The following is a 26,138-nucleotide window of genomic DNA, read 5'->3' as shown; positions in this document are numbered from 1 at the left end:
TGGATTGCAGTTTACTAGGAATGGGTTACCATAAAATAAACATCAAGATTAAATTTTTATTTGACTTAAATTTTTTATAGGCACTTTAGGTTGACCACATTTCAGGGTCATTGCTGGGGAAATTAATTCTTTAAGTAAACTATTCATATACAATATATAACAAGCTTTTTATGAAAAACACAGGCGCTCAATTCAGGTCCAAGTCTTCTCCCTGACATGCTGTGTGATCCCAGGCAAACGACCTAGTCCTCTAAGCCACTTCTGTCTCCTGCCCTTGAAAATAGTGGTGACAAGAATGGTTTTATTTACCTTGGAGGTCTGGACTTACTTGTAGGAATGAAATGAGGGAATGATTATATATGAGCCATGGAAAGTGTAAAGTGCTATATGCATGTCAGTTATTTAGTTGCTATAACAACTGCAGGGCTTCCCTGGTGGCGCAGTGGTTGAGAGTCCGCCTGCCGATGCAGGGGACACGGGTTTGTGCCCTGGTCCAGGAAGATCCCACATGCCGCGGAGCGGCTGGGCCCGTGAGCCATGGCCACTGAGCCTGCGCGTCCGGAGCCTGTGCTCCACAACGGGAGAGGCCACAACAATGAGAGGCCCGCATACCGCAAAAAACAACCACAACAACAACAACTGCATTTGTCTCTCACAAAAGTATTCCCATTATTTTAACACAGTCTAGATTCCTCGTACAGAGGGAACAAGTATTATTTAATACCATGAACATTTAACAAATTTGTCAGTAAAAACCAGCTCTAAGTATGTTTCTTCTTCAGGTGCTACGGGAAGTTAAGGTGCTGGCTGGTCTTCAGCATCCTAATATTGTAGGCTATCACACTGCCTGGATAGAACATGTTCACATGGCCCAAAGGCAAGGTGAGCGGTTTTAGATGAAACAGTTGAAGGGTTGGTAAATTTCAGCCTGTGGGTGACATCAGGCCTACGTCTGTTTTTGTGCACCCCACAAGCTGAGAATTTTTTTTTTAAAGAGTTAAATCAAAGGAAGAATTATTTTGTAAAGATTATATGAAATTCAAAATTCAGTGTCAGTAAAGTTTATTAGAACACAGGCTCGTTCGCATGTGTTATCTTTGGCTGCTTTTGCACTACGGAAGCAGGGTTGAGTAGTGGCAGCAGGGTCCCTAGTGCCCACAAAACCTGAAATATTTACTGTCAGGTCCTGTACGGAAGGTTCGATGAGCCCTCGCATAGTTGAACAGCTCTGTTTTTGTCTTTTCTAAAATCTGCCAGTCATTTGAATAAGCTTGGTGTATTTGCATTTTGCCAGAAGGTCGTGACATTTTTAACTTCTTGTCTCATTTGGTCTTACTTATGTATTTTAGCTCTGCCTTTGACTATAAATTAGAAAACTGGGCTGCTTGAAGATTTCCTTTTGTTTCTGTTCAGCAGATAGAATTTCTATTCAGTTGCCATCTCTGGAAGTGATCTCTGACCAGGAGGACCCCAGGTACGTGGGCTGCCGTGTCCTTTCACACCCTAGACGTTACCTCCCGTCACCTGCCTTGGGTCGCCTTTGCTTTTTACGCCTAGGAGCTCAGGAGTGTTTTAGACTTCCTTTTTGCTTATTTTCATTACAAAATGTTAAGTTATTTTCTTCCTTCTCTCAGGTATTTCTCAGTATTTTTAAGTAAATGCTGCTGCTGGACAGATGGGTTGTCTCTTTTGTCAGGAGTTTACCAGTCAGTTTCATACAGGCTTGAAGGGACAGTTGAGGTACACTGGATCTTTTTTTACATTGGTTTTTATCTTTACTGTTTTTTTTTGGCCTCCAGAGATCAGTGTCATGTTAAAAGTGATGAAAGTAACAGCCCATCCATTATCTTTGCCGAATTCACCCCAGAAGAAGAAAAATCCTTGGGAGAATCTGGCGTTGAAAATCAGAATAATAGATTGGTGAACTACAGCGCCAGTGTAGTCACAAGAGATGCCGGTGAATTTGAACCGTCCCTTGAGCCCCAAGGAAAAGGTGTGGCTGACGAGTCTTCCAGATCGATTGTTGGGCATTGGCTGCCACTTGGGCATAATTCAGACCTGGAAGAGAATTTCGCATCCACTGAGGAATCTTCTGAAGAAAACTTAAACTTGTTGGGGCAGACGGAGGTAGATGAGTTTCCCAGAACCTGCGCATTTGCTGTTTCCCTGTAATAACGGCGTGGAGGACGGTGATTAGACGCGGCCGGCCCTGCCCCGCAGGCGGCTTCCCTCCTCAGCTCCCCATCCCTGTCTCTGCCCTTGCTCTTCTGCCCTCGTGCTGCCTCCTGACACGTGGCCCGGGTATTTGGTCCTCCCTCCTTCTCTTAGTAAACTCCTCCTGGTCCTTTTCTGACCTCCCTGACTGGGGCATCTCATAGGTACACCCTGGAGCAGGAAGCAGCACACACGTTCTGTTTCTGTGGTTGGTGAGCATCATGCTATCCAAATATATTTATGCAGAAAGATTTCCTGTATTTTGGAACGTGACTTTAGAACATGTTATTAGAACACAGAATAGCTGTCTGAATGGGTGGATCACCAGGTCAGCTTTCAGTGTCCTAATTACAGTAATTAGGATTACACTGATGTGCTGGTGTTCTCTCCCTTACTGAGTGTTAGTATTTAAACTGGAACGTTAACAGGGTCTGCGCATAACCTGTCGTGTTGGGATCACAGAACTGTATATACCATCTGTACACTCACACGTAGCATTAATTCTGGCTGTCCAGGAATATGAGGTTCTGTATTTTTATGAAACACAAAAAACTTTGAGCAGGTTCCCTGAATATAAAGGAGTTGAGTTTGAGGGACTTTTCATCAGAATCATTTCATTGCTCTGTAATACATTTGGGAAAATTTCCTGAATGGGCTACAGTGAGCTTAATTTTTGCTTACTTTTTTCTTGGACAAATTATTAGTTATGTGAAGCCAGATAAAGTGTGTGCACACTCTGGGGTATCCATAGAGTAGCAGAATACCATACAGCCAGCCTGATGCTGTATCTTCAGCTTTAAAAACTGTTTATCTCGAGAGCAGACTAAACAGTTTCAGGCCCATGGACTCTGTCACGTTCAAGAGCTTCTTCCATTTAATACCTGCCTAACCCCAGCCGGGCCTGCCTCTGCCCACTTGGGTCATGACGCGTTGTGTTGAGTATTGCTTTATTCCTCTGTCTCCTTCACTAGACTTCGGGCTTCTTGGGCAGGCTTGTGTCTGTAGTCTCTGTCCACAGCACGTAACCTGGTGCTTGGCCTAGGGTTAGGCAAGGGAGCATTTGTCCGCTAAATGGTGCAGATGGGAGCCAGTGGTGTGTCGCCCCCTAGGTGCAGTACCACCTGATGCTTCACATCCAGATGCAGCTGTGTGAGCTCTCGCTGTGGGACTGGATCAGAGAGAGGAACCAGCAGGGCCGGGAGAGCATGGATGAATCCGCATGTAAGTACCATGTGGGTGTTCAAGGGCTGGGCTGGGAACTACAGACAGGCCTGCCGCCTTCTGCCTGCAGGTGCTTTAGATTGGGGGAAAAATCACATTTTTAAAATATAAGTAGGTATTTGGAAGTTAATATTTTCTGTTATAGATACATAGTTTGTTGATATTTAAGAGTACTATGCTAGAATTTAGTATAATGATTTCAGGTAGAAAAGTCTTGTAAAAAATTTTTAAGGGAAAATTTAAATATTTGTTTTACTTTTTTAAACTGAAAATGTGATACTTTGGGACTTCCCTGGCAGTCCAGTGGTTAAGACTCTGCGCTTCCACTGCAGGGGGCACGGGTTCGATCCCTAGTCGGGGAACTAAGATCCTGCATGCCGTGCAGTGTGGCCAAGAAGAAAAGAAGACTGAAAATGCGATATTTCTATAAAAAGAAACCTTTAAAGAAATGCTGATAGAAGGGCATGTGGTCAAAAGTTTGTCTCCCTCAAGACCCATATCCGCCCGCTCCCCTGCAGTTATACAATAGCCTCTAGAAGTGCTCTGTTAGGTTAATATTTGTAGAGTATTATAACACTGGTTCTCAGCTTAACACTGCACGTAGAAATCAACTGGGGGACTTTTAAAAAGATGTTGTCAATAAAAAAAAGTAACTTTACAGTGGAAGAAACGTGACAAACGCCCCCTCAGCAAGTAGTCAAGGTCAGCATCGACAGCGATAACTCACGTTGATAGTATGTGCCCTTGATAAGAGGCTGTGAGAAGGGCACGGTGTCTCTGCGCTTTTCCTCCCCCAAACCCATAACCCCAGTCTAATCATGAGAAAAACAGACAAATCCCAGCTGGGGGACATTCTTCAAAATACCTGACCAGTACTTCTCAAAACTGTCAAGGTCATCATAAACAGGAAAAGTCTGAGAAACTGTCACAGACCAGAGGACCCTCAAGAGGCATGACAACTCAGTGTAATGTGGTATCCTGGATGGAATCCTGGAGCAGAAAGAGGACATTAGGTAAAAACCAGGGACGTCTGCATAGGCTGTGGACTTGTATCGGAATCGGTGCATTGTGACATATACCAGACTGATGTAAGGTGTTGGTGACAGGGAAACTGGGTGTGGGGTAAGTGGGAACTGTCTTCTCAGGTTTTCTGTAAATCTAAGACTGTTTTTAAAAATGAAATCTTTTTAGAAAAAGGGTGTTGTCTGGGACCACACCAGTAATTTTTCTGTAATTGGTCTTGGATAGGGCTTGGCCTTTGTTATTTTTTGGTGAAAGTTCTCTTGTTGATTCTAATGTGCGGCCAAAGTTGAAGTTCACTGCGGTAGATGATCAAAATAGGGGATGCGAGTGACCTGATTTTAAGTAAAGGCTCAACTAAATATCAATCATGAATCATTTGCTGTTCACTCCTAGTGACACTATAACCCTTTATTTGGCCTAAAACACAGGTCAGTTGGCCTACTCAGAATCTTAGATTAGCTTCCCATGGAGACGGAGACATAACGTCTCTCTCCAGCAGCTCCTCAGTGCCCCTCTGTTTGCCATGAAATTAGAACATCCCAGACTTCGTTCAGTTCAGTCATGGTAAGTGGTGCGTGGGGTATTTTTAGGGCCCGGTAAAACTGGATCCTTGGCCTGCTGCATGCACATTCTAGTGCTATGTGCCCATCTTTGTGGAAAGAGAATCGTTCATTTCAGCCCCGTGTGCAGTTAATCTTGAAGCTTACGTTGGGAAAGTGAGTCCTCAACGAAGTGTGGGGTGAGAACTCTAATCTATACCATCCAGTACGATAAACCCGTCAAAACAGTGAAGGCAAGAGATGGATCATACTGCTAGCAGGATGTATATTTTTCTTTTAAAAAATATTTTAAAATAAAAAGTTTTATCTTTGTAGCATTCCAGCCCTGTGTGTCCAGCTTTACATCAATCACATTTTTTACGTGAATCATTCCCAGCTCCCATGAGCGGCACACCTGGGTTTGAGTCATGGCTCTGGTACTCACCAGCTAGAAGGTTTTGGGCAAGTCAGTTACCAGTTTTGTCTCTATCCTCACCTGTAAAATGTGGATCATCCCCATTTTATGGGGTTATTGTGAGGATTAAAGCAGTGTCTGCAAAGGATGTAGCACTGGGTGGAAACTGTGATCACTGGAGCAAGCCTGTGTATAATTACTGAGTCCTCCAACAGTTACCTACCGTTTGGATGTGTTAGGTGAGTTAAAAGGAAAACCGAATTAAAGACAGACCAAAGTAAGGTAGTTATTCTGAATAGTTGGGAAAGTCAGAAAGCCCTTCTTGCATTTCTTCCCAGACAGGTTGGTCACTTCAGGGGCGGGGTGGGGGCGGGGGGGGGTCGTCATACTAGAGGTACTTGTAATGGAACCATTGTTTTTGTTTTATTTTTTAAATTTTTATTTACTTTCTGGCCGTGCCACGAGATTTGCAGGATCTTAAGTTCCCCAACCAGGGACTGAACGCGGGCCCCAGTAGTGAAAGCGCAGAGTCCTAACTACTGGACCACCAGGGAATTCCCTGGAACCATTGTTTTTACACACACACACACACACACACACACAGAGTTTTCTGTCTTAAATACTTGAGGTCCCTAAATTATATGCTAGACAGTGTAAAAGGAGGGTGTGGAATAGGTTTGAGCTCTATAACAAAGTCGGCTCATTCAGGGAGAAGGGAGCATGTGGTGCTCTCGTGCTCAAAGGTAAACAATAGGTTTATGATTTTATTTTATGTATTTATTTATTTAATATATTTATTTATTTTGTTTATTTATTTTTGGCTGCATTGGGTCTTCGTTGCTGCGCGGGGGCTTTCACTAGTTGCAGCCAGCGGGGGGCTACTCTTCGTTGCGGTGCGCGGGCTTCTTGTTGCAGTGGCGCGGAGCACGGGCTCTAGGTGCTTGGACTTCGGTAGTTGTGGCTCGTGGACTCTAGAGCGCAGGCTCAGTAGCTGTGGCGCACGGGCTTAGTTGCTCTGCGGCATGTGGGGTCTTCCTGGACCGGCGCTCGAACCCGTGTCCCCTGCATTGGCAGGTGGATTCTTAACCACTGTGCCACCAGGGAAGTCCCTGATTTAGTCTTACCAAACCTCTCCACCCTCTAAATTCCCATATTATGTTATGATATTAATAGATTAATTAATTCGTTTACCTTTTCCCCCCTCTACTTCATTTGTCCATCATTTTTGGAAAATGTGGCATTCCAAATCTTCCAGGCAATAGAAGCTCACCCCTTGGGCTAACATAATTTATCTTTTTTCTTATTCTGTTATTTGTAATAATGTGTTTAATCCACAGCGGGCCAGGACACCAGATTTATTAGCATTAAACCCCAGATGTCAGGGGTTGAAGGGGACTGAAACGTAGTTTAATCTAGTCACCCGACGCCTGAGAATTGTTTACAGAGCAGTTAATACAGGGGCTCTGAGTGACATGAGAGGTCCTCTCTTTCTGGTGACAGAAGTCCATCGACTCTTGGGAGCTAGTTTGCAGTGGCTTCTTTGTTTGCTGATTTCTAGGTTTGAAACCATTGTGGAGTATTGACTGTGTTGACAATCTGAATGTTGTGTGGTGTCAGGTGTTAATGTATTTATAACTACGTTCATTACATGTTTTTTTTATAAAGTTATTTATTTTTCGTTGCGTTGGGTCTTCATTCCTGTGCGCGGGTTTTTCTCTGGTTGTGGTGAGCGCGGGCTACTCTTCGTTGTGGTGCATGGGCTTCTCATTGCAGTGGCTTCTCTAGTTGTGGAGGAGGGGCTTCAATAGTTGTGGCATGTGGGCTCAGTAGTTGTGGCTCGCGGGCTCTAGAGCGCAGGCTCAGTAGTTGTGGTGCATGGGCTTAGTTGCTCCGCAGCATGTGGGATCTTCTTGGACCAGGGCTCGAACACTTGTCCCCTGCATTGGCAGGCAGATTCTGAACTACTGCACCACCAGGGAAGTCCCCTCATTACAGTTTGATGTTATGTAACAAGTGAAAAACTATTAGAGAAATAAAACTATTTTTTTTAACTTAAAGGTCCTTATGTTATGGCCAGTGTTGCAACAAAAATTTTTCAAGAATTGGTGGAAGGTGTATTTTACATACATAACATGGGAATTGTACACAGAGATCTAAAGGTAAGTGGGGAAGATTAAATCATTGACAGCTGCTTACAGGGATGACTTGGGTATTGGTTTATTGAATTAAATGAGATCATGTACCCTAGTTTATTTACCTCGGAGGTTATCATTACCTTTATATTGTATAAATCATTGTTCCATAGGTCTAGAATGTGAAAACTTTAGATTGAATTTAAAAGGAGTAATCTTTGGGCATTCGAAAATTCTAGCTGTTTTCAGGTAGTAAGTGTGCTCTGAGTACTAATATAACTGATGATGCTAAATGTATTTCATGCTGACAAAAATACTCATTTCTGCCTTAGAGGTAAAATCTGTTTCTGTAATTATCCCTCTTAAAAGAAATTTAACATGGGAAATTTTTTTCTGCTGTTTCAAAAATCTGTAATGACTATTCCAATTTTTATAAAAGACTATCAAGAAAGAGAGACAATAGGGAATTCCCTGGCGGTCCAGTAGTTAGGACTCCAAGCTTTCACTGCTGGGGGTGCGGGTTCAGTCGCTGGTTAGGGAACTAAGATCCCGCAAGCCGTGCGGCATGGCCAGAAAAAAAGAGAGAGCGAGAGAGAGAAAATGTATTTACTTCTTTGGCTGAGAGTTTTAAATTAATTTACTTACTTTTGGGGCAAAAATTAAATCATGGAAAATGCATTTAAAAGACTATTTAGGAAGAAAAAGTTAATGTGCAAATCATTTTATTTATTTATTTATTTTTTAAACATCTTTATTGGGGTATAATTGCTCATTTTATTTTTTGAAAAAGGTTTAAGAACCAGTAGTTTGTGCATTTGGGATGTATAAGGTGATGGGTTAAGTATTTTCTGGGTTCACGTCTAGCCAGAAAATGCGATGTGAGTTACTGAAGTTCTGTGGCTCTGTGCAACTTTGAGATCTTATTTCAGGAGGTGAGCTAAACCATAATAACCAGATACAGAATTCCAGATCTTCCCTGGGAGAAGTCGCTTCAAGTGCTGTTTTTGTTTCTCCCCACAAATATTTCTGACATTTCTTTTACAGTTGTCCTCTAGGGATAAGGGTTTTTGAGATAACTTTATTAGGGTTTCCCTTAGGAGGTGGAATTCTGGGAGCATGATTCCTGCAGGTAGAATTCCTTGGTCATTGGTCAGTCTCAAAGGATAAGAGTGGTAAAGCAGCCTGGTGAGAAGTGCTGTGTCTCTTATATTGGAACCACTCTGGAAGGTACATATATATCAGAGATTCCCCATTTCTTGTTAATATGTTAACATTGGCTTCAAATTCGAGCAAGAGATTATTGCCTCTCTGCCTCCAAAACACCTCGTGGCTCGTGGCTTGACCTTCACGGTCCTGCGTATTCACCTGGGCTCTGTGAACGAGCAGCAGGCGGATGCAGCTCAGGCCCGCGGCCAGCAGCCGGCCGGCCTTGCTTGACGCGGTGCACACCGCCAGCTTCAGGGCCATGTTGCCTGTGGAGGAGACGGCGCAGTTGACGTTTGCCCCGTGGGCAGTGAGCGTTTCTATCACCTCCTTATTCAGTATATCTGCAGCCATGTGCAGGGGTGTCATGCTGGACTCGTTTATGGCGTTGACCTGGGCACCGTTGTGGGCCAGGATGGAGAGAACTGGGTAGGTTCCGTACGTGATGGCCAGGTGGAGCTGGGAGTGCCCGTTGCTGCTGTCCGCTCGCGCATTCACCTGGGCCCCGTGTTCGCACAAAATGCGGAGACACAGGACGGTGTTGTTCTGGATGTCTGTCAGGATCCTTTGGATTCTGTTCCCCGGCTTCGTCCACGTGGCAGAGGTGATGGGCCAGTGCAGAAGCATCAGGTGGCGTGTGGTGAGGCCTCTTGTGTCTCTGGAATAGGTACTGATGGCAGATTGCACTCAGTTCACAGTGGGAATGGCTCGACGCGGAGAGCTACTGCTTAAGAAGGCAACACTTATTTAAGATAATCCCCCGTAATTACTCTAGAGAAGTGTTTGAGAATCTGCATTGCTGTTTAATTTCTTGGGGTATCCCAGCGTCTTGCGGGGACAGGGTGGTATGCATCGCAGCACGGAGGGGCCCAGCTTCCTATTGCAGCTCATGTCAGCTTTGTTACTCCTGCTGGGACGGTGGCCTCTTCCAGGTTGCATCTCAGTTAGCTCTGTGTCCACAGCCCCTCAGGGCTGTGCTGAGTTAGCAGCCATTCAGTAAAATTGTGCGGACTCGAGTGTGATCCGGAATTCCCACAGAAGTGAGCCGTGAAGGGGCAGAACGCCCGCTGACTCAGTCCCTGGTGGCCCCGCACCGGCTCCTCTACCTGGCCTTCTCACTCGTGTGTGTGGATGGCAGGGGCTGCAGCTGGAGTTTATCGTCAGTCCCTCCCCAGCACAGGCGGAGTGAGAGTTTGACAACTCGGCCCTCATCTCCTTTCCTGAAATCTCTCAGGATTGCCTCCAAAATTCCTTGATTGTGGCAGAGAAAAGGGAAGGTCTCTTATGAGCATCTGACCGCTCCACTGCGATGAGAAGATGACTTTTCAGTTCACCTGTTGATTTAGTGTAAGCCCTGCACCAGGGGTGTGGGGAAACAGCAGACTCCCCACGCTGCAGAGCTTACAGTCAGGTGTGGAAGCATTAATCCGAAAGAGCTAAGTAAACAGGCCAGTGGGCAAAGAGGTCTGCAGGCCCCACCCAGGGCGAGAAAGGGTGGGAAGGCTGTACTGAGGAATCCTGTGGGGAGGGGGAACATGATGGTCCAGTCCTGGGAGGACCTGCAGAGCTGGAGTGGGGCTCGGGGGCAGGGTGAGAGCAAGACGGGGTGGGGCGCCCTTCCGGAGCGTGGTAAGGATTTGGGGCTCGACTCTCTTTTATACCATGTGCTTCTCCCATTCATTCAGATGATATTTATTGGGCACTTAGGAAGTGTCAGCATTGGTTTAGGCGGTGAAGATATATTGGGAAGCAAGATGAACTTCTTTCCAAGAAAATCCCTTGCCTCTTTCCATTTTCTTATTTTTCGTATCTAACTTAGGTTGTTAAACTCCCTGAGGGCTGTGACCAGGACTTAATTTTCCACAACACCATTGCTGAGCGCTTAATACTTAACGATGCTTTAAGTGGGCTGACTGATTTGTGTTCCTGTATTATTTCCGGTTTTCAGAGGATCTCATCTAGTCAGTAAGGAAATTGGTTTATTCCAAACGTGGTAACCTGTAGTCCATCACCTGTGGAGAATGGATGAGTCCAGACATGATCGGGAAAGGAACACAGATCGTGTGTGTCCTCATTTAGAAACAGTCACCTGTTGAGTTAACTTACCTTACTTCTGGGTCTGCTTCATGTTCTAACAAACAAAGCAAACTCTGTGCCTTGCGGTATTCCGCAGCCAGGATGGGGATGATGGACTGCGTCTGCTTTGGGGGGAAAAATACATTACAAGTAGCCCGATATAGTTAGAATAATTGTGTTAGCTTGCTATTTCAAAGGAAATAATTGTATTTAGCATCTCTTTGGTTCAGTATTTCTCTGTTATGTGCACTGAAATTCTCCTTTTGCGTTTTAAATTACCCCAAACCAGTCAATTTTAGATTGATATTATAAAAATCTGTATTTTACATACATGCAGATTTACCAAGGCAGCAGATATAATTTACTTAAAGCTTCGAAAGTTGATTCTTGTGAAGAGCTCATTGTGTAAAATTAATGGTAATTGCTATCAAGTCCCTTGGTCCTTAAATTGGCCCAGAGAGTCATTGACAAGTAGGTTTTGTTTTTTAAGCCTTTGCCAAAGTCATAGCATCAGTAGTATAACCTGCACGTTTAGGGTTTCACAGTTAATGCTGCTTGTATTCTGTCTACGATTAGCAGAGCTGTTTATGCGAGTTCTTTACACACACACACACACACACACACACACACACACGCCTTTACAGCACGACTGCAAGATAAGGGCAGAGGGTGACTTTCTGAAAAAAATTTAAGTTATAAGGGTAATAATTACTGTATAAAAATTCAGAAAATGAAAAACTATATGTAAAAAAGGGAGAAATAATTCCAGCACACAGACATAATCAGCACTGGCACATCTGAGAGGATGACATTGATGTTCTTCCAACCAAGCGAGCCCCAGTCTCTGCCCCTGTGATCCCTGGAAGGAGTCGTCGCAGACTCAGCAGAACACGGCTTTGGGTGTGCGGTGTGCTCAGCGTGGACCATCCAGCCTCGGGCACGGTGAAGGCAGCCAGGTGTAGTGAGTCCTCAAGAATCAGGTGGCGCTCCTTCTGAAGCATCACGTTTTTTTTCCTCAAAGTGACTGAGAGGAGAACGCGGGTACCTGGCTCAGCAGTGATCTGTAGCTGGTGGAGTTGGCCAGAACGGCCGTGGGCTGGTTGACAGGCGGCTTCTAAGCAGAGCCCGGAGTGCGGTGCTGCCCTCCCTCAGGATGGCCTCGTAGAGCCCGGTGTGGAATGACACCACCGCGCCCTCTTCCGGGGCCTGGGCCCCGTCAGCCACCAGCCCCCTGCTGCCTCTCTTGGTTATGTTTCCCATGAGTACAACTTCGAGGGGGGACTTAGGAATTCAGGGCAAACGCGTTACAGAATTGGTCAGTCTCAGTCTCTTTATGATTCTTTCCATTCAGTTCTAGAACTGTTGAGAATGGTATCCGTGAAGATGATGATGCATTTTTATATCAGAACCAAACTTTTTCACATGTTGTTCCTGTATCTACAGTGCCAGCTACAGGAGCACAGTTTCCAGGACTTTCTACGTAGTCACAAAAGTGTAGCCAGATTACCATCTTGCACCTAAGATTGTTTCTGTTTTCTCTTCCCATTCAGCTACTGTTAGAAAAACCTGACAACGCTAAAATAAGGGAATTTATACAAACAAAACATTTACATTAAGAAGACCTAACTTTTAAGTTAAACGCTTTCTAGTTTTTAATGGAATTCCACCCCGCCTCCAACAGAGGTGCATTTTCCACTGGTCTGGGGGTACTTCCATCGGGAAATGTGTTGGGTCTGTGATGACTGCTTCAATAGAGTGAAATGTGTACCGTTAGAGTGTGACCTGGCCGTCCCCAACCCTGGCTAACATGTTAGATCATCTGGGAGCTTTAAAAAACATCAGTGTTTTCATTAAAAATAACAATAATCAAAGTCTTTGACTTGTTGAGAGGATAGTAGTTATTAAAACCTTCTCGGTGACTCTGAGGTCCCGTCAGGGCTGAAATGCACTTGTGCACAAGCACGCTCTACGTTAGTGGAATAAGCTGGGGACTTTAGGTAATGTCGACGCCTGTGTCCACCTCCAGGAAATCTGATTTAATCCGTCTGGGCAGTGGCTTGGCCGCTGAGATTTGTTTAAAGTTCCTCCGGTGATGCTGATGTGCGGCCGAGTTTGAGAACCACTGCTCTCATTTTTAATTCTTGAGGGGCTGTTGGCTCCTGAGTTGAAAACTCTCAGCATCTACATGTTTTCACTATTCATTCTAGAACACTGTGGGGTTGACCTGTTCTGTTTGTTTCCAGCCCAGAAATATTTTTCTTCATGGCCCCAATCAGCAAGTAAAAATAGGAGACTTTGGCCTGGCCTGTGCAGACATCATCCAGAACACAGACTGGGCCAATGGAAATGGAAAGAGTAAGTTTGTTTTGGTGGTTGTTTTTGTTTGGTTTTGCATTAAAAAAAGAGAGAGAGAGACATGGTTGAACACTGTCAGTATTTAAAGAGAATCAGAAAGACTTAACAGCAAAGGTGAGATTTTAAAAAAAAGCAACTATCATTTCCTTGGGAGCTGCAATGCCCTGCTCAGTCAGGGGTCTTTATGTAGACAGTGCTAACCCTGCCGTGCTTAATCTCTGGCTTTTCAAATTACAGGGACACCCACACATACCTCCAGAGTGGGCACTTGCCTGTATGCTTCCCCTGAACAGTTGGAGGGATCCGAGTATGATGCCAAGGTAGTGTTTGTTCCCTTCTACCCTTTCAGTGGACTTACCCTGCAGTTGTAAGTAACAAAAAGTACAGTAAATGCAGTGGAAGGTCTGACGTCGAAGTCATTTGGAAATAGCGGAGTGTGGTAGGTTATCTCTTACATCAAACTACCATAGTGCGGAGCCTCACTTTTCAACTGAATCTGACTTTTTTAGGCTATTTTACTATTTCCAAATCCGTGGGTGTCACAAAATAATTTTTGCAATGAGCTTTCCCTTTAAGATACCACCTTCCCCTCAGGAAGGCAGGATTCACCAGAGTCTGTTTTCAGCCGTTCATTCTGCCTTCAAGCTTAGGTAAATCAGTGCCCCCGACAAGTGTGCCACCTGCTTCCCTCTGAGGCTGAATGAAGATGCGGAAAAGTTTTAATCCAGCTCGTTCCTCGAAGGAATGTTAAAGTAAATTCTTTTCTCAAAATAACAGCCTAGTAAATTTTCTTCCTTTTGATGAATCATTCAACTTTTTAGTGATTGGGAAAGAGCTGCCAGAAAAACCATGGCAGCTCCGAAAATCCTATGTAGTAAACACCTTCCTAAAAGACTGTTTTTAGGAAAAGTGACAGGTTTTATGCAGAGTTTGCTAAAACTTTACTAAGAATGCCTAACTCTTAGCGGAGGCAGAGGTGGGGCCGGGGTAGGCCGCAGGGACCCTCGGTGACCTCTCATGTCTCTCTCAGGCTATACCTGGCCTGGGTTTTCAAGGAGCAGTGGAGTCAGTTGTATGGTAGTGACCGCTCTGGGTGGCCGGGATCACCCCTGCCCCTCACCTGGCCCTCAGTCCTTCGTGCCCCTGGATGCCCCTTTTTGGTGTTAGAGCTGGGGATTGCAAGAGTACAGTCATCTGTCTGTAGATCACCTACAGTAGATCCAGCTGGCAGACACCTGCCTCTGTGAGGGACGAGCCAGCCCGCTGTGTTCCCTCCGTTGTAGGGACTGTCGATCATCCTTCTGTAGAAAATCCTCTCGCTTTTGAAAGGAAGGTGGGTGGGAATGGAAATGTTACTCTGTGTATTTCACTACTGATTGACCGTTTCCCCCCTTTTTTAGTCAGATATGTATAGCTTGGGTGTTATCCTGCTGGAGCTCTTTCAGCCATTCGGGACAGAAATGGAGCGAGCACATGTTTTAACGGGTTTAAGAACTGGACAGATCCCCGAGTCCCTCAGTAAAAGGTGTCCCGTCCAAGCCAAGTACATCCAGCACTTAACCAGAAAGAGCTCATCCCAGAGGCCGTCTGCTGTTCAGCTGCTGCAGAGTGAACTCTTCCAAAATTCTGGAAATGTATGTATGATTTTTTTAATACTGGGGGAAATATGAAGCTTAAAATGGAATTTGTTTAAATTGTGAATCCCATTTCACGAAGCGCAGTTGAGCTTAGAGTCAGGTTTATGGAAACAAAATATTTCAACCCATTCTCAGAGTTGCCAGTGGCGTACTTGTCAGGTAAGCTAGATGACCACTGCCAACTGTCTACTCTGAAAATGGTCACATGGGCTCCAGTTTCGAGCCTCATCTTGCTAAGTCAAAAGGTTTTAGTTTTCCTTTCCAACTGTGGTATATGGCCTTTTATGAATGATTATAAAGTATCTACTAGTAGAACGGCACACACACCAAAGGATATAGGACAGCAGTGCTTCTCAGGGGAGCTGGAGCATCTGTGGCTGAGACCGCCTTACCCACCCTGAGATCTCAGCATCCCCGTGTGGAGTCTGGTTTTCTGTCCTGTGAGGGGTCCTGCTCCAGGCAGCCATCCCCTTCCTCCGTCCTGACGTGTCGTTTCAGTGCCAGGTATACACAGAAACTTTCTAAGACTTAAAAAAGCTTGACTCAAAGAGAAATTCACAGGTTCTCTAGTGCTTTGCTACTCAAAGTGGGTCCTCCGACCAGCGGCATCAGCCTTACCTGGGAGCTTGTTAGAAACACAGGCTCCGGGGCTCCCCCCCAGACCTGCACTGTAGTGAGATCTCCGAGTAACTTATACCCAGCGTGTGAGCAGCAGTGGGTGGACGCACCGGCTCCAGAGTGCAGGCTCCAGACCAGCAGCGTAAAATCACCATGAACTCGACAGAATTCTTAGACCGCCCCCCCTCTTCCCCCACTGACCTATAAAAGAGACATCTGGGGGAGAAGGGGCTGCTCTCTGAGCTTCTGCAAACCTCGAGGCGGTTCTGATGCACACGAGTTGGGGAACCCCTTGCAACTGGTTAGTTGATTTGTCTTTTGTTTAAGGCTTATTTGTGTTCAAGTAAAACAGTGAATTTTAGTAGATTGAACAGTAAATGGGTAGGTGTAGTGCTTTTCTCTCAGTCTCTGAAAATAGCAGATGTGGTTGTTAAATTGATATCCTTGTATGGAGAGAATTTTCTAACTCCCTGTGAAGCTAGAGTAGAGACCGTAGTTATTTGTTGTTAATGGTAAGGATTTCTCCTTCTTGCAGAATTGTTTATAAAGTAACCTGTGCATACCTGCAGAGATAAATTTGCATAGACAGGTGGCCCTCACTTTGCACTTTGTGTAGTGCAGGACTGTGACAATGACCACGCAGAGCTCACAGCATACAAAAGGAGCTTAATAATCAATGGGGAAAGTTACGGTCGTTCCATGACCTTTAAAAATGTTTGTCAGAACATTAAAACTCTCTTATTATCAGTTACAGATGTTTGTGGAAATGAAAAAAATTATAAAACTATAATTGAGAATGAAAGTGTTTCAAGAGTAGTTTGAATAGTGCCCACCATCTTGTCCTGGAACTTAGGGCACGGAGTGAGCATCTTTTCTGTGTCCTGGTGACTCGTCATACTCCTCGCTAAGTTTGGGTCAGTTTCTGGCATTTTACCTTCGGCACTTTTGACGTTATGATCCGTCCCCAAGAGTTCTTTAATGTGAAGTTTTCTTGGGGCATCTTCATCCTTCTCCTGCTCATGTTGATAAGCGGTCTTCGCTCAGGGCGTCCGATGGTGGCGGGATCAGCATTCCCACGATCAGCTCTTTCGTCTGTAACACCGTGCGTTTGATATTCACTTCTAGCATCCTCACTTTTCATGACTTTGCTGTACTTTCATCTTCGTTGGCCAGTTCCCTTTCAAAAACGTCACGTGGGTTTATCACTGGGAGACAGGAGGCAGCACAACTCCACACACTGCCCGTGTGTGAACCGACTAACAGGTGCACGGTGACCAACCAGCAAAGCCGTTGAAAGAAGTGATGATTGTTCCTGATTATGACATGTATGGTGGGTCACATAGTGTTTCGTGGACTGAAGTGCTAAGGCAATTAGTCACTATACCTTGGTAACTGACACTTAACCCACGTTGCTGGGTGACGCGTAATAAGCTGTGAGAACTGGAATCCACGCATATTGGAAGTGTGCAGAGAGGCAGGCCTGTATGTTTAAAAGTAAAGGAAGAAGCCGTTGTAACGGAGCTTAAAATTTTCTCTCTTTACAGGTTAATCTCACCCTACAGATGAAGATACTAGAGCAAGAAAAAGAAATTGAAGAACTAAAGAAGCAGCTAAGTCTCCTCTCTCAGGACAAAGGGGTTAAGAGGGTGACTTGAAAGATGGGGGTGTGCCCGTGTAGCCTCAATAGGCTCTGTAGATATGAGAGTGGACTTTTTAAGCTAAATAGTCAGCTGGAATGTAAATTTTCAGTCTTTATTAGGGTGTGGCTGGTATAACTCTAATTGCATTTAGTGAGCCTGTATAAGACGTATTAAAGCGAGGCTGTGAAAGTACCCTTTAAGGCTGGCATTTTGAACCGGAGACTGCTCGAAACGAAGCCTGTTCTGTTCTTGCCTTTCTCCTACCCCACACGCTCCTTTTCCTGGACTTCTCACTTTAATATTAACCGTCCATCCAGTCTCTGAAAGTGAAAGTGTAGGCCTCATCCTCAGCTGTTCTTTCTCTCTTGAACTCTGCCTGTTGACCACCAAGTCCTCCTCTAGGTTCTACTGCAGAAACCTAAGTGTGCTCTGGACCCATCGCTGCCCAAGCCCAGGCCCGCGCATGAGCTGCACCGTTCCAAGTGGACAGCTGCTGGCCTTCCTACCCTCCACACTGCGCTGTTCCCACGGGCTCCCTCCTTCCTCACAGACTTGCTTCCCCCCAAGTCTACATTCCTTGAAGGCAGCGATATGATACGTTCGTGTTTGTACCCCAGTGTGCCTGCCACGTAGCTGGCAATCGTCACGGTATATTGCATACAGTGTTGCTGGGTTTTAAATAAAATGAAAACCACAAATTAATTATATGATGCATTTATTGATATTTAACCACTGGCCTAGATAGAGACTTTGATTTTAGTACAAGTCCCTTTACCAATAATAGGCACAAAACAGCACCATCCTTAAAATTTAAACCTGTTAAAATCAGTGACTGAGGCTCACTGAAGGAGCTCGAGGGCCATGTGAAAAGGGGCCAGGTTTTCACAGGCCCTCATCCACTTCTGCACGTTGGCTGGCGCTGTCCCACTGCAGCTCCCTGTCTGCCGGAGAACGGACCACAGCACGACATCCGCCACCGTGAGTTCATTCCCAACGAGCCAGGGACTCTTCCCGAGAGCAGAGTTCATGGAGCGGAACACAGCGGCTTTTTCTTTACTGCTTCCCTCTTTTAGCTGAAAAATCGCTATATCTACCCAGCTATCTATGAGGGTTAAATTCACAGCATCCTGCTTCTGGCCAAAGAGAGAGAACAGGAAGCGTGCAATGTTCCCTTCTCCTTCGATGGGACACATCGTTTGGACACTGAACTTCATCTGAGTCTTCGGCACTGAAAAGAAATAAGCACTCCATGAAATGTCAACAAGAGCAGCACCGCCGGAGGAAGTGCTTGTAGAGCGTGGCAAGGGGAGTCCCTGTTGGTCACGAACTGGTGGCGAGGGAAAGTGTATTTTCAAGAAAATCGCAGTTTTAGTCGGTCTCCAAAAGGTTAGTAATATTCAAGAAAGTTTAAACTGCAGGTTTAAACGGTGCAAACTTTAAGTTATAAAGTAACCATTTCTGGTATTTGATGATGACAGTTTTCAAGCTAGAAAGGACCTCAGACCATCTGTTCCAACCCCTGTGCCTAAGGACCTGGGCATGAGGCCTGGAGACCAGGGGTCCCATCTCCCAGGCCAGGACCTCCTGCTGCCCTCACCCTGGCTCTCCACGTGTGGCTGAGGGCAGTAAGGCCTCGATGGATGGACATGAACTCAGTTCCCTCTGTAGGAACTTAACCGGGAGAAGTGCACACACCAGTGAGATAACGAATAAATGACATCCTGCCACCCTTTAATGGATAATGTCCATTAAAAGAGGACGTCAGTGTCCCCATAATGATGGGTTTTGGAATGTGAGGGCAAGACGGCCGTGACAGCCGTGACTCCCCTGCCCTGGCCGGTTAGACAGGATTCCCTCGGAGACTGCCCTCAGTTGAGACCTTCACCTTCCCAGAGGAAGGAGAGCATCTCCGGGCCAAAGTGTGCCTGCTCCTCTTGTAGGACCCCCACAAGCTCTCTAGACTTTGACGGCAAGCAGCCGAGGAGTCTGCGCAGCTGCAGGCCGCCCCTTTCCCATTCCCCATTGCCTCCTAGTCACGCAGCCCCTCCGCTTACCATCCTTCCAAATCAGAGTAAAACCCAGCTGGTACTCGTGACGGGGCTGCTGCCTCGTCTGCTCGCCGAAGCACTTGAGGAGGTTTGCCGGCACACTCTTGACGGCTGAGTGCGTGTGAACAGTGGACAGGACCTTGTAGTGGTCACAGAGCAGCCGGTGCAGCACGAGCAGGGAGAGGGGTGGCGAGGCGGGGTTGGCGTTGATCACGATGTCCTTCAGTGCCCCGTAATCCTGGGGAGCAAACCCCAACAGAGCAGATGACACCAACAGCAACCCGAGTGCTGACACTGTACCAGGTGCTGTGCTTAGAACCCCACCAGGCTTCTCTAAAGAATCGTCACCTCCCGGGAAGAAGGTACTAATGTCACCCGACCTGCAGCCAAGGATGTGAGTGCTGGGGATGGAAGGAAGCTACCAAGGGGGCTCGGCTCGGTAGGAAGCAGGGGACAGCAGCCAACTCCAACCCTCCACCCCTGCAATGCTGCTCCCAATAAATAAAAGGTGACTCTACTCAGATTAGTACAACATGTTAGGATTGACACCTCTATTTGTCCCTAAGTTGAAAAAAAAAATCACACGTGTAATTACTCCATTTACTAAATCTTTCTAATGCCCGACAGGATATAGTTTCTACAGCAATTTGTTTGAGTTACGTGTCAATGAAGAACCCCTTGGAAAAGGGTCTTCGCTCAGGGAGATTTTAAAAAACTAGGTGTGAATTAAAGTGCCAAAACACACTGCCTTTTTATTTTATTTTGTTTTTAAAATTTATTTTATTGAAGTATAGTTGATTTGCAACACGCACTGCCTTTAGATGCGGACTATCTTATTTCTGTACATCCGCTCTTCATAACTAATGAACTCATATGATACAACAGAGGCCAAACTCTGTGGCTTTCTGTCCACAGCCGGCCACAATCTGGCCTCTGGTCTTGCCACTCCTGACCGATGCCCTTCATGTGGACCTATGCTGGATGCTCCGCATTTCTCTGAACATATCGTGTTACTTGATGCTGTGCCTTCTGCGGTGTCAAGATTCATCTGAAGCACCGTGTGCTCTGGGAGGCCCCCCGGCATGCTGGGACACCCGGCACAGCTGTCTCACCGACTCATCCCCTATGCAGACTGGCTCCCTGGGGGACTGGCTGAGTGGGGTCTCATGGGCCCCCGGCGCATGCAAACACGAACTGGGGGATGAAGGGATACATGAGTGCAGAGGGATGGACGTTACCAAAAACAGCTCTGGGGGAGACATGGCAATGCTGCCTCCGCTTGTTAGGTCTTTAAGCAGGACCGTTGTCTATCACCAATTCTGGGGGAGGGTGCTAGCAGGGATTCTCGGGACGAACCCTCTTGCACCCACTTGTAACAAGATATTCTTTCTTTGCGTTATCAGATTGTCCTGTAAATCAACTGAAGCCTGTAGACTGACATTAAAGGTGGCTGATGCAACTGAATTTTAACACAGCAAACTGAATTTAAGCAAAATACGTCTGAGGTATGAGACTGTGACTGGCTTTTAGCAACAAATTGCAAAAGGATCGGTGGGGATTTTGCGCCTAGACAGCCCAGGCTCTGAAATTCAGGCCACTCTCAAAGAGTCGGGGTGGACTTGGCTGAACTCAGAGAAGCATTGAGTGTACGACCATTTCTCCAGGGCTCGGAGTCTGCCGGGAGCTGCCTGCAGTAGCAGGAAGCAGGGACTCTTGACTCCCTCTTCTGCCTAAGGATCCCCCCCACCCGTTCTCTACCGGGTCTGAGAAATCCAGAAGCTGCATTAGAGCCTGCCTGGCTTCACTCAACGCTCATGAATCTGTTCTGTGCAAAGGCACAATCAGAGGAGGAATGTGCTTTTGCACCACCTTTGAAAACTCGAAAACCAAGGCTTTAATCCCAGCAGCACAATTTTCCAGCACTAATATCCACCTAGCGCGCCGATGTTCCTTAGCTTTCTAGATGCACTCACCTTTCCAAGCACGGAATTTAAGTCCAATGCACTGGTCGATAAAGCAGCGGGCTCGTCAGCTTGGATTATGTTGCTTACATCCAAGTCCGCGTCTGGTGTCTGAATCATCTTGGAGAGACCATCGACCGCAGCTTTCAATTCATACAGACGTTTTAAAATATCATCTTGGCGGGACTCAAGAGCTTGAAGAGATGGGTCCGACTCTTCCTAAACAGACCAACATCAAAACGTTCACTTCCTCTCACATCAAAGCAGTCTGTTTGATCACTTGTCTTCCACTTAGTTCGAACCTCCCACCTTTCAGAAGACATTAAAATGAAGTTAGCAGAATCATCTCATTTGCTCCAGTCCAATAGGTCCTGCAAATCAATCCCCAAATGCTATAAAACAAATAATGTTGTGCCTGAAAGCCACTCAGAAATTGCAGGACTCCTATTTCAGATGATTTAGTCTTTAAGAACAGAGAAGGAGAGAAGACGAACACAAATTGTTCTTTCTATCAAACTAGTTCAAAATACTTTGCGTAAATGAATAGAAGATGATTGGGGGTGGCGATGAGGATGTAATCAATCATACTAATCGAAGGGAAAAGGGAGCACACACAGGTTAAGAGAAAAGTGTCCTTAGGCTTAGAAGTATGTCCGGGAGGGTCAAATGATCCATTCCCCAAATCATTTTCTAGGCAATACTGGCACTCACATTATCTTAGAATCATCTAGAACTTTTTCACTGCTGAAATGTATTACTTCATAAAGAGGGAATATTCACATCCTTCATTCACTGAATCTGCATCTTTCTTGCCTGGTACAGTGGACTAGCATACCATAAGTAACTAATAACATTGGGTTGGCCAAAAAGTTTGTCTGGGTTGTTCCGTAATGGAACTCTTTGGCCAACCCAATATTTGCTGAGAAATAAATCTCAAATCTCTACAGACTTACTTTATTGTTTATTTATTTATTTAATTTATTTATTTTTGGCTGCGTTGGGTCTTCGTTGCCGCGCATGGGCTTTCTCTAGTTGCGGCGAGCGGGGGCTACTCCTCACCATGGTACACGGGCTACTCACTGTGGTGGCTTCTCTTGTTGTGGAGCAAGGGCTCCAGGTGCACGGGCTTCAGTAGTTGTGGCACACAGGCTCAGCAGTTGTGGTGCACAGGCCTAGCTGCTCTGTGGCATGTGGGATCTTTCTGGACCAGGGCTTGAACCCGTGTCCCCTGCATTGGCAGGCGGATTCTTAACCACTGTGCCACCAGGGAAGTCCCTACCAACTTAATTTTTTTATTTTTATTTTTTTGCGGTACGCGGGCCTCCCACTGCTGTGGCCTCTCCCGTTGCGAAGCACAGGCTCTGGACGCGCAGGCTCAGTGGCCATGGCTCACGGGCCCAGCCGCTCCGCGGCATGTGGGATCTTCCTGGACCGGGGCACGAACCCGCGTCCCCTGCATCGGCAGGCGGACTCTCAACCACTGCGCCACGAGGGAAGCCCCCAACTTACTTTAAAAAGCAATAACAAGAAACCTCCCAGCAGTCACACTGTGCAACCTATTTTCAGATTCACAAGCTCTCACAAAAGATAATCCATTTGAATCAAGAGAACAAAGAACACGTTAAGCATGAGTAAGACACTCATGACTAGACAAAAGGGTCAATAGGCAATGACCTTGAGTTTATTATAAACACGCACTCGTGGCCTCCCCTGGTGGCACAGTGGTTAAGAATCTGCCTGCCAATGCAGGGGACACGGGTTTGAGCCCTGGTCCGGGATGATCCCACGTGCCGCGGAGCAACTAAGCCTGTGCGCCACAACTACTGAGCCTACACGCTGCAACTACTGAAGCCCGCGCATCTAGAGCCCGTACTCCGCAATAAGAGAAGCCACCGCAATGAGAAGCCTGCGCACCACAACGAAGAGTAGCCACCGCTCGCTGCAACTAGAGAAAGCTCGCGTGCGGCAACGAAGACCCAACGCAGCCAAAAATAAAATAAATTTATTTTAAAAAATAATAAAAAATAAACATGCACTCATGATACAGTGTGAGTGTTGGAAGAGTGCCTGATCACATTTGTATGCTGGTGAGTTTAAGGAACATTTTGTTTCTCCCCTTGTCACTCACAACACTGCCCTCTTCGCAGAGCTAATGCATCACCAACTGTTGTCAATTTTCTGGAATCCAATGACTTGTAAGTATGCCTCCATGGTCAATGCCTGAGTCCAAGACACCATTTTTCACCTGGCCTACTTCCACTGGTCACCTTGCATCCATTCTGGTCCACCCCTCCACCCCACCCATCCCTACGATGGCAGCCAGAAATCAAAACAACCTCTTAGGCTAAAAAGCCTAAGATAAATAGCTTGATAAATAGCTTGTAGGAATGGTTCTCTGCTTACCTCCTCTCCCATCATTCTCCCCATTGCTCTGTGCTCTGGCCATGCTGTTCTTTGGATCCTAAACCTGCCACAGGGCTTTTCCTCATCAGGTTCCCTCTGTCTGCAACACCCCTCCCCCTTCTCTCGGCTGGTTAATGCCGATTTACCCTAGAGCTGGATCTCCACGATCTCAGCTCCCCTCACCTGCTGCTCTTGTTTGAGATCAAACAGCAGAGAAATGCAAGATGACTACCATCTGGGTGGGACAAAGAAGGATAGAGTTCAGTGTGCCAATTAAACAATGTGGTGCTGACTGGAAATAAGTGTGCAAAATGTGTGACTGGTAAGGCTGCCACCTGTGTGATATCCTCATGTTACTCAGTATCAGTCCTCCTGAGTAATACTTCCAATCTTTTAATCCAGACTGTATGTGTGCATTCTTTGTGTACAACTTTGCTCATTTCTACAACTGGCAGTCGGGTCCCTGCCCAACCAGGGGCAAAGCACCTACTGTATTCAAAACCCGTCAGCACTCCACTGAAGACTGAACCCAGTAGCTCGATCTGAGGAACGCAAGATACTCAAGTTCTGCTTTACCTACCACACCTTCTAATGCTGGCCTGTTGTTTTCCTTGTTCAGGAGAGACCGTGACTTGGCGTGCTGTGTTTATCCATTTGTTATTTTACATGGATTTAGAAGCTTTTTTTTTTAGAAGCATTTTATTCTTTGTGTTGCTCTCATTTCTCCTGGAGATGCTAGATTTCTAATGATCTATCCACATTGTTATCATCTGCTGTTATCATCTTCTAAGTTGCAAGTTCACAGTTAAATGCCCAAAGGAAGTAGTTAGGCAGCAGACTTAAAAAAAAAAAAAAAAAAAAAGAAAGGGGGACTTGGTCTCAAAAGAGATGTTATGCTCTCCACTCTGGGGTTTTCTTTTTGATTCCATGGGACTGTCCAGTTGAGGGGCACCAGACCATGCCTGCATGGGAATCTCCAGGTGAAGAGATACTGGACCATGCTTGTGTTTTTGCCTTAGCTCTACAGTGAGACAACAGTTGTGTTATTTGGTTTCAAACTAAACTAACCACCGCCCTTCCAATCGAGGCAGAAAGGTCTTAAGACAGGATGACAGGGAAAACAAGCCACGAACGTTATCTATTCACTCATCTTGAGCCAGAATGGATAGAAAGTCTCTCCAGTTGGAAAATTAAAATGTGTATTTGCAATTAATAAAAAAAGTCAAAGTTGAGCAGGTACTTTACAAAAGAGGTGAAATCAAAATGCCTAATAAACATGAAAAGGGGCTCGACCGATTTAGCGGTCTCGGAGATATGAACTAAATTACATTAGGATACCACTGTACAGCCACCAGCTTTGGGGAGGGTGCCAACATCAGAAATTCGTATACACTGCGGGTGAGAGCATAAACCGGGATGACCGCTTTGGAAAGCAATCTAATCCAGTTGAAGACAGACCAGCCCACTGAGCCAGCGATCCCATCCCTTAGTATATCCCCTATGCCTGCTCGTGTACAAGAATATTCTGCAGAATAATTCATAACAGCCTAAAATGCAAAACCAGCCGACGCCCGTGAGCAGCGGGATGGATAAAGCCCTGGGGGCACAGTCAAGCCAAGGAGCAGCAGGCCGCAGAGGACGAACGCTTTGCTTTCTCATGGCAGCAAAGGGATTCTTCAAATCATATCTAGAAGAGGCAGCCAGACATTGCAGGGCACACGCTGCATGCTTCCACTTACACCAAGACTACGTGGTTTAGGGATGCATACTCAGGTGACAAAATAAGAGAGAAAAGCAGGACGTAATGACCGTGGAAGTTGGGAAGTTTGGGGGTAGTTTTAAGTGGGGCGCTGACAACGTGTTAACTTGAGTGGTGGTGACACTGGGATTCGCTTTATAATTCCTCAAAACGAGCATTTACGTGCTATTCGCTTTTCTGCGGGTAAAATTTCGTCATATAAAAGTTTAAGTAGTCATAAGCGAAAGAAAGATTCCAGATGGATAGCTGTTTTAATAGTTGAGTTTACGGTCGTTCGGAGGCCGGCGGGCGCGTGAGGCTGGAGTGGGGTAGGCGATCGTGTCTGGTCCCCACGGTTTGTTCGCGACAGTTCGGGTCCCAAGGTCCGGGCCTGGAAGGACCCCTGCCCCTAGTCCTCCAACTGAGGGCCAGGGCGGCAGCGCGTGCGCACTGAACAAGAGGGCAGCGGGGCGGGGCCGCGGTGGAGCCAGGGCGCCTGAGCACTGGACGGGCGGGCGGCGGGACTAGAGCCTTGGCGCCTGGCACTGGGCTGATGCGGGGCCGGGGAGAGGGCCGCGCGCTCCTACCTGCACGTGGCTCGCTGCTGGCGCGGGGCTGGCGATCCTACCGTGCACGTTGGGGAGCCGGTACATGCAGGTGGGAAGCTCTACACGGAGAGATCCACTGCCCTCGTGATAGGGCTTTACCTGGTACATCGGCATTGTGGAACCCAAGGGAGGGAAGGTGGCGGGTGAGAGACACGAACGCTCAGAAACCTGCAAGTCCACGACAGGCTGCGGCCACCTCCTTTCCGACCCGGAGGCTGGTGTCCGGGAAAGCTCAGTTCCTGTGCTCTAATTGGCCCCTGCTAATTTGACGTCATTGACTCGACCTTTGACACAACCAATCAGCGAG

The 26,138-nt window shown here is 46.4% G+C and overlaps 3 protein-coding genes across 12 annotated transcripts in view; 1 reads left to right on the top strand and 2 right to left on the bottom strand.

Moving 5' to 3' along the window:
- The window catches only part of EIF2AK1 (eukaryotic translation initiation factor 2 alpha kinase 1), a 30,734-nt gene extending 12,959 nt beyond the window's left edge, over positions 1 to 17,775 (top strand). Inside the window, exons 7-16 of one of the 7 annotated variants that reach the window (XM_033426845.2) lie at positions 783 to 882; positions 1,417 to 1,474; positions 1,800 to 2,127; positions 3,324 to 3,435; positions 4,329 to 4,448; positions 7,471 to 7,571; positions 13,067 to 13,178; positions 13,416 to 13,498; positions 14,579 to 14,812; positions 16,978 to 17,775. In XM_033426845.2, the coding sequence (XP_033282736.1) occupies positions 783 to 882; positions 1,417 to 1,474; positions 1,800 to 2,127; positions 3,324 to 3,435; positions 4,329 to 4,448; positions 7,471 to 7,571; positions 13,067 to 13,178; positions 13,416 to 13,498; positions 14,579 to 14,812; positions 16,978 to 17,088 (1,359 nt within the window). In that variant the 3' untranslated portion in view covers positions 17,089 to 17,775. Of the gene's footprint in view, positions 1 to 782; positions 883 to 1,413; positions 1,475 to 1,799; positions 2,128 to 3,323; positions 3,436 to 4,328; positions 4,449 to 7,470; positions 7,572 to 13,066; positions 13,179 to 13,415; positions 14,813 to 16,977 lie in introns of those variants that run through there. The other 6 variants (XM_033426844.2, XR_004482891.2, XM_012532619.3 and 3 more) reach the window with 6 other exon arrangements.
- ANKRD61 (ankyrin repeat domain 61) lies at positions 8,351 to 12,748 on the bottom strand. Its single transcript, XM_004268935.3, is given in 5 exon segments — positions 8,351 to 8,767; positions 8,769 to 9,405; positions 10,854 to 10,948; positions 11,869 to 11,933; positions 11,936 to 12,748. Coding segments are annotated over 5 exon segments (1,248 nt in total). The 5' UTR covers positions 12,084 to 12,748; the 3' UTR covers positions 8,351 to 8,464.
- Positions 17,772 to 26,067, bottom strand: AIMP2 (aminoacyl tRNA synthetase complex interacting multifunctional protein 2). Of its 4 annotated transcripts, none has more exons than XM_004268933.4 (4): positions 25,811 to 26,067; positions 21,095 to 21,301; positions 19,128 to 19,359; positions 17,772 to 18,301 (listed from the first exon to the last, which is right to left on the bottom strand). In XM_004268933.4, the coding sequence occupies exons 1-4, from the start codon at positions 25,943 to 25,945 to the stop codon at positions 17,913 to 17,915; spliced, it is 963 nt and encodes a 320-aa protein (XP_004268981.1). In that variant the 5' UTR covers positions 25,946 to 26,067; the 3' UTR covers positions 17,772 to 17,912. The 4 variants fall into 4 exon arrangements, with proteins under 4 accessions (XP_004268981.1, XP_033282747.1, XP_033282749.1 ...); XM_033426856.1 differs by having other exon boundaries at positions 25,931 to 26,060; XM_033426858.2 differs by having other exon boundaries at positions 21,095 to 21,391; positions 25,931 to 26,055.
- Between the last annotated feature and the right edge of the window lie 71 nt (positions 26,068 to 26,138).

The sequence above is a fragment of the Orcinus orca genome, chromosome 16 (genome assembly GCF_937001465.1).
Source record: "Orcinus orca chromosome 16, mOrcOrc1.1, whole genome shotgun sequence".
In the NCBI taxonomy this organism is placed as follows: Eukaryota; Metazoa; Chordata; class Mammalia; order Artiodactyla; family Delphinidae; genus Orcinus; species Orcinus orca.
The sequence above is the reverse complement of the archived record's forward strand: the minus strand, read 5'-3'. Positions and strand labels throughout refer to the sequence as shown.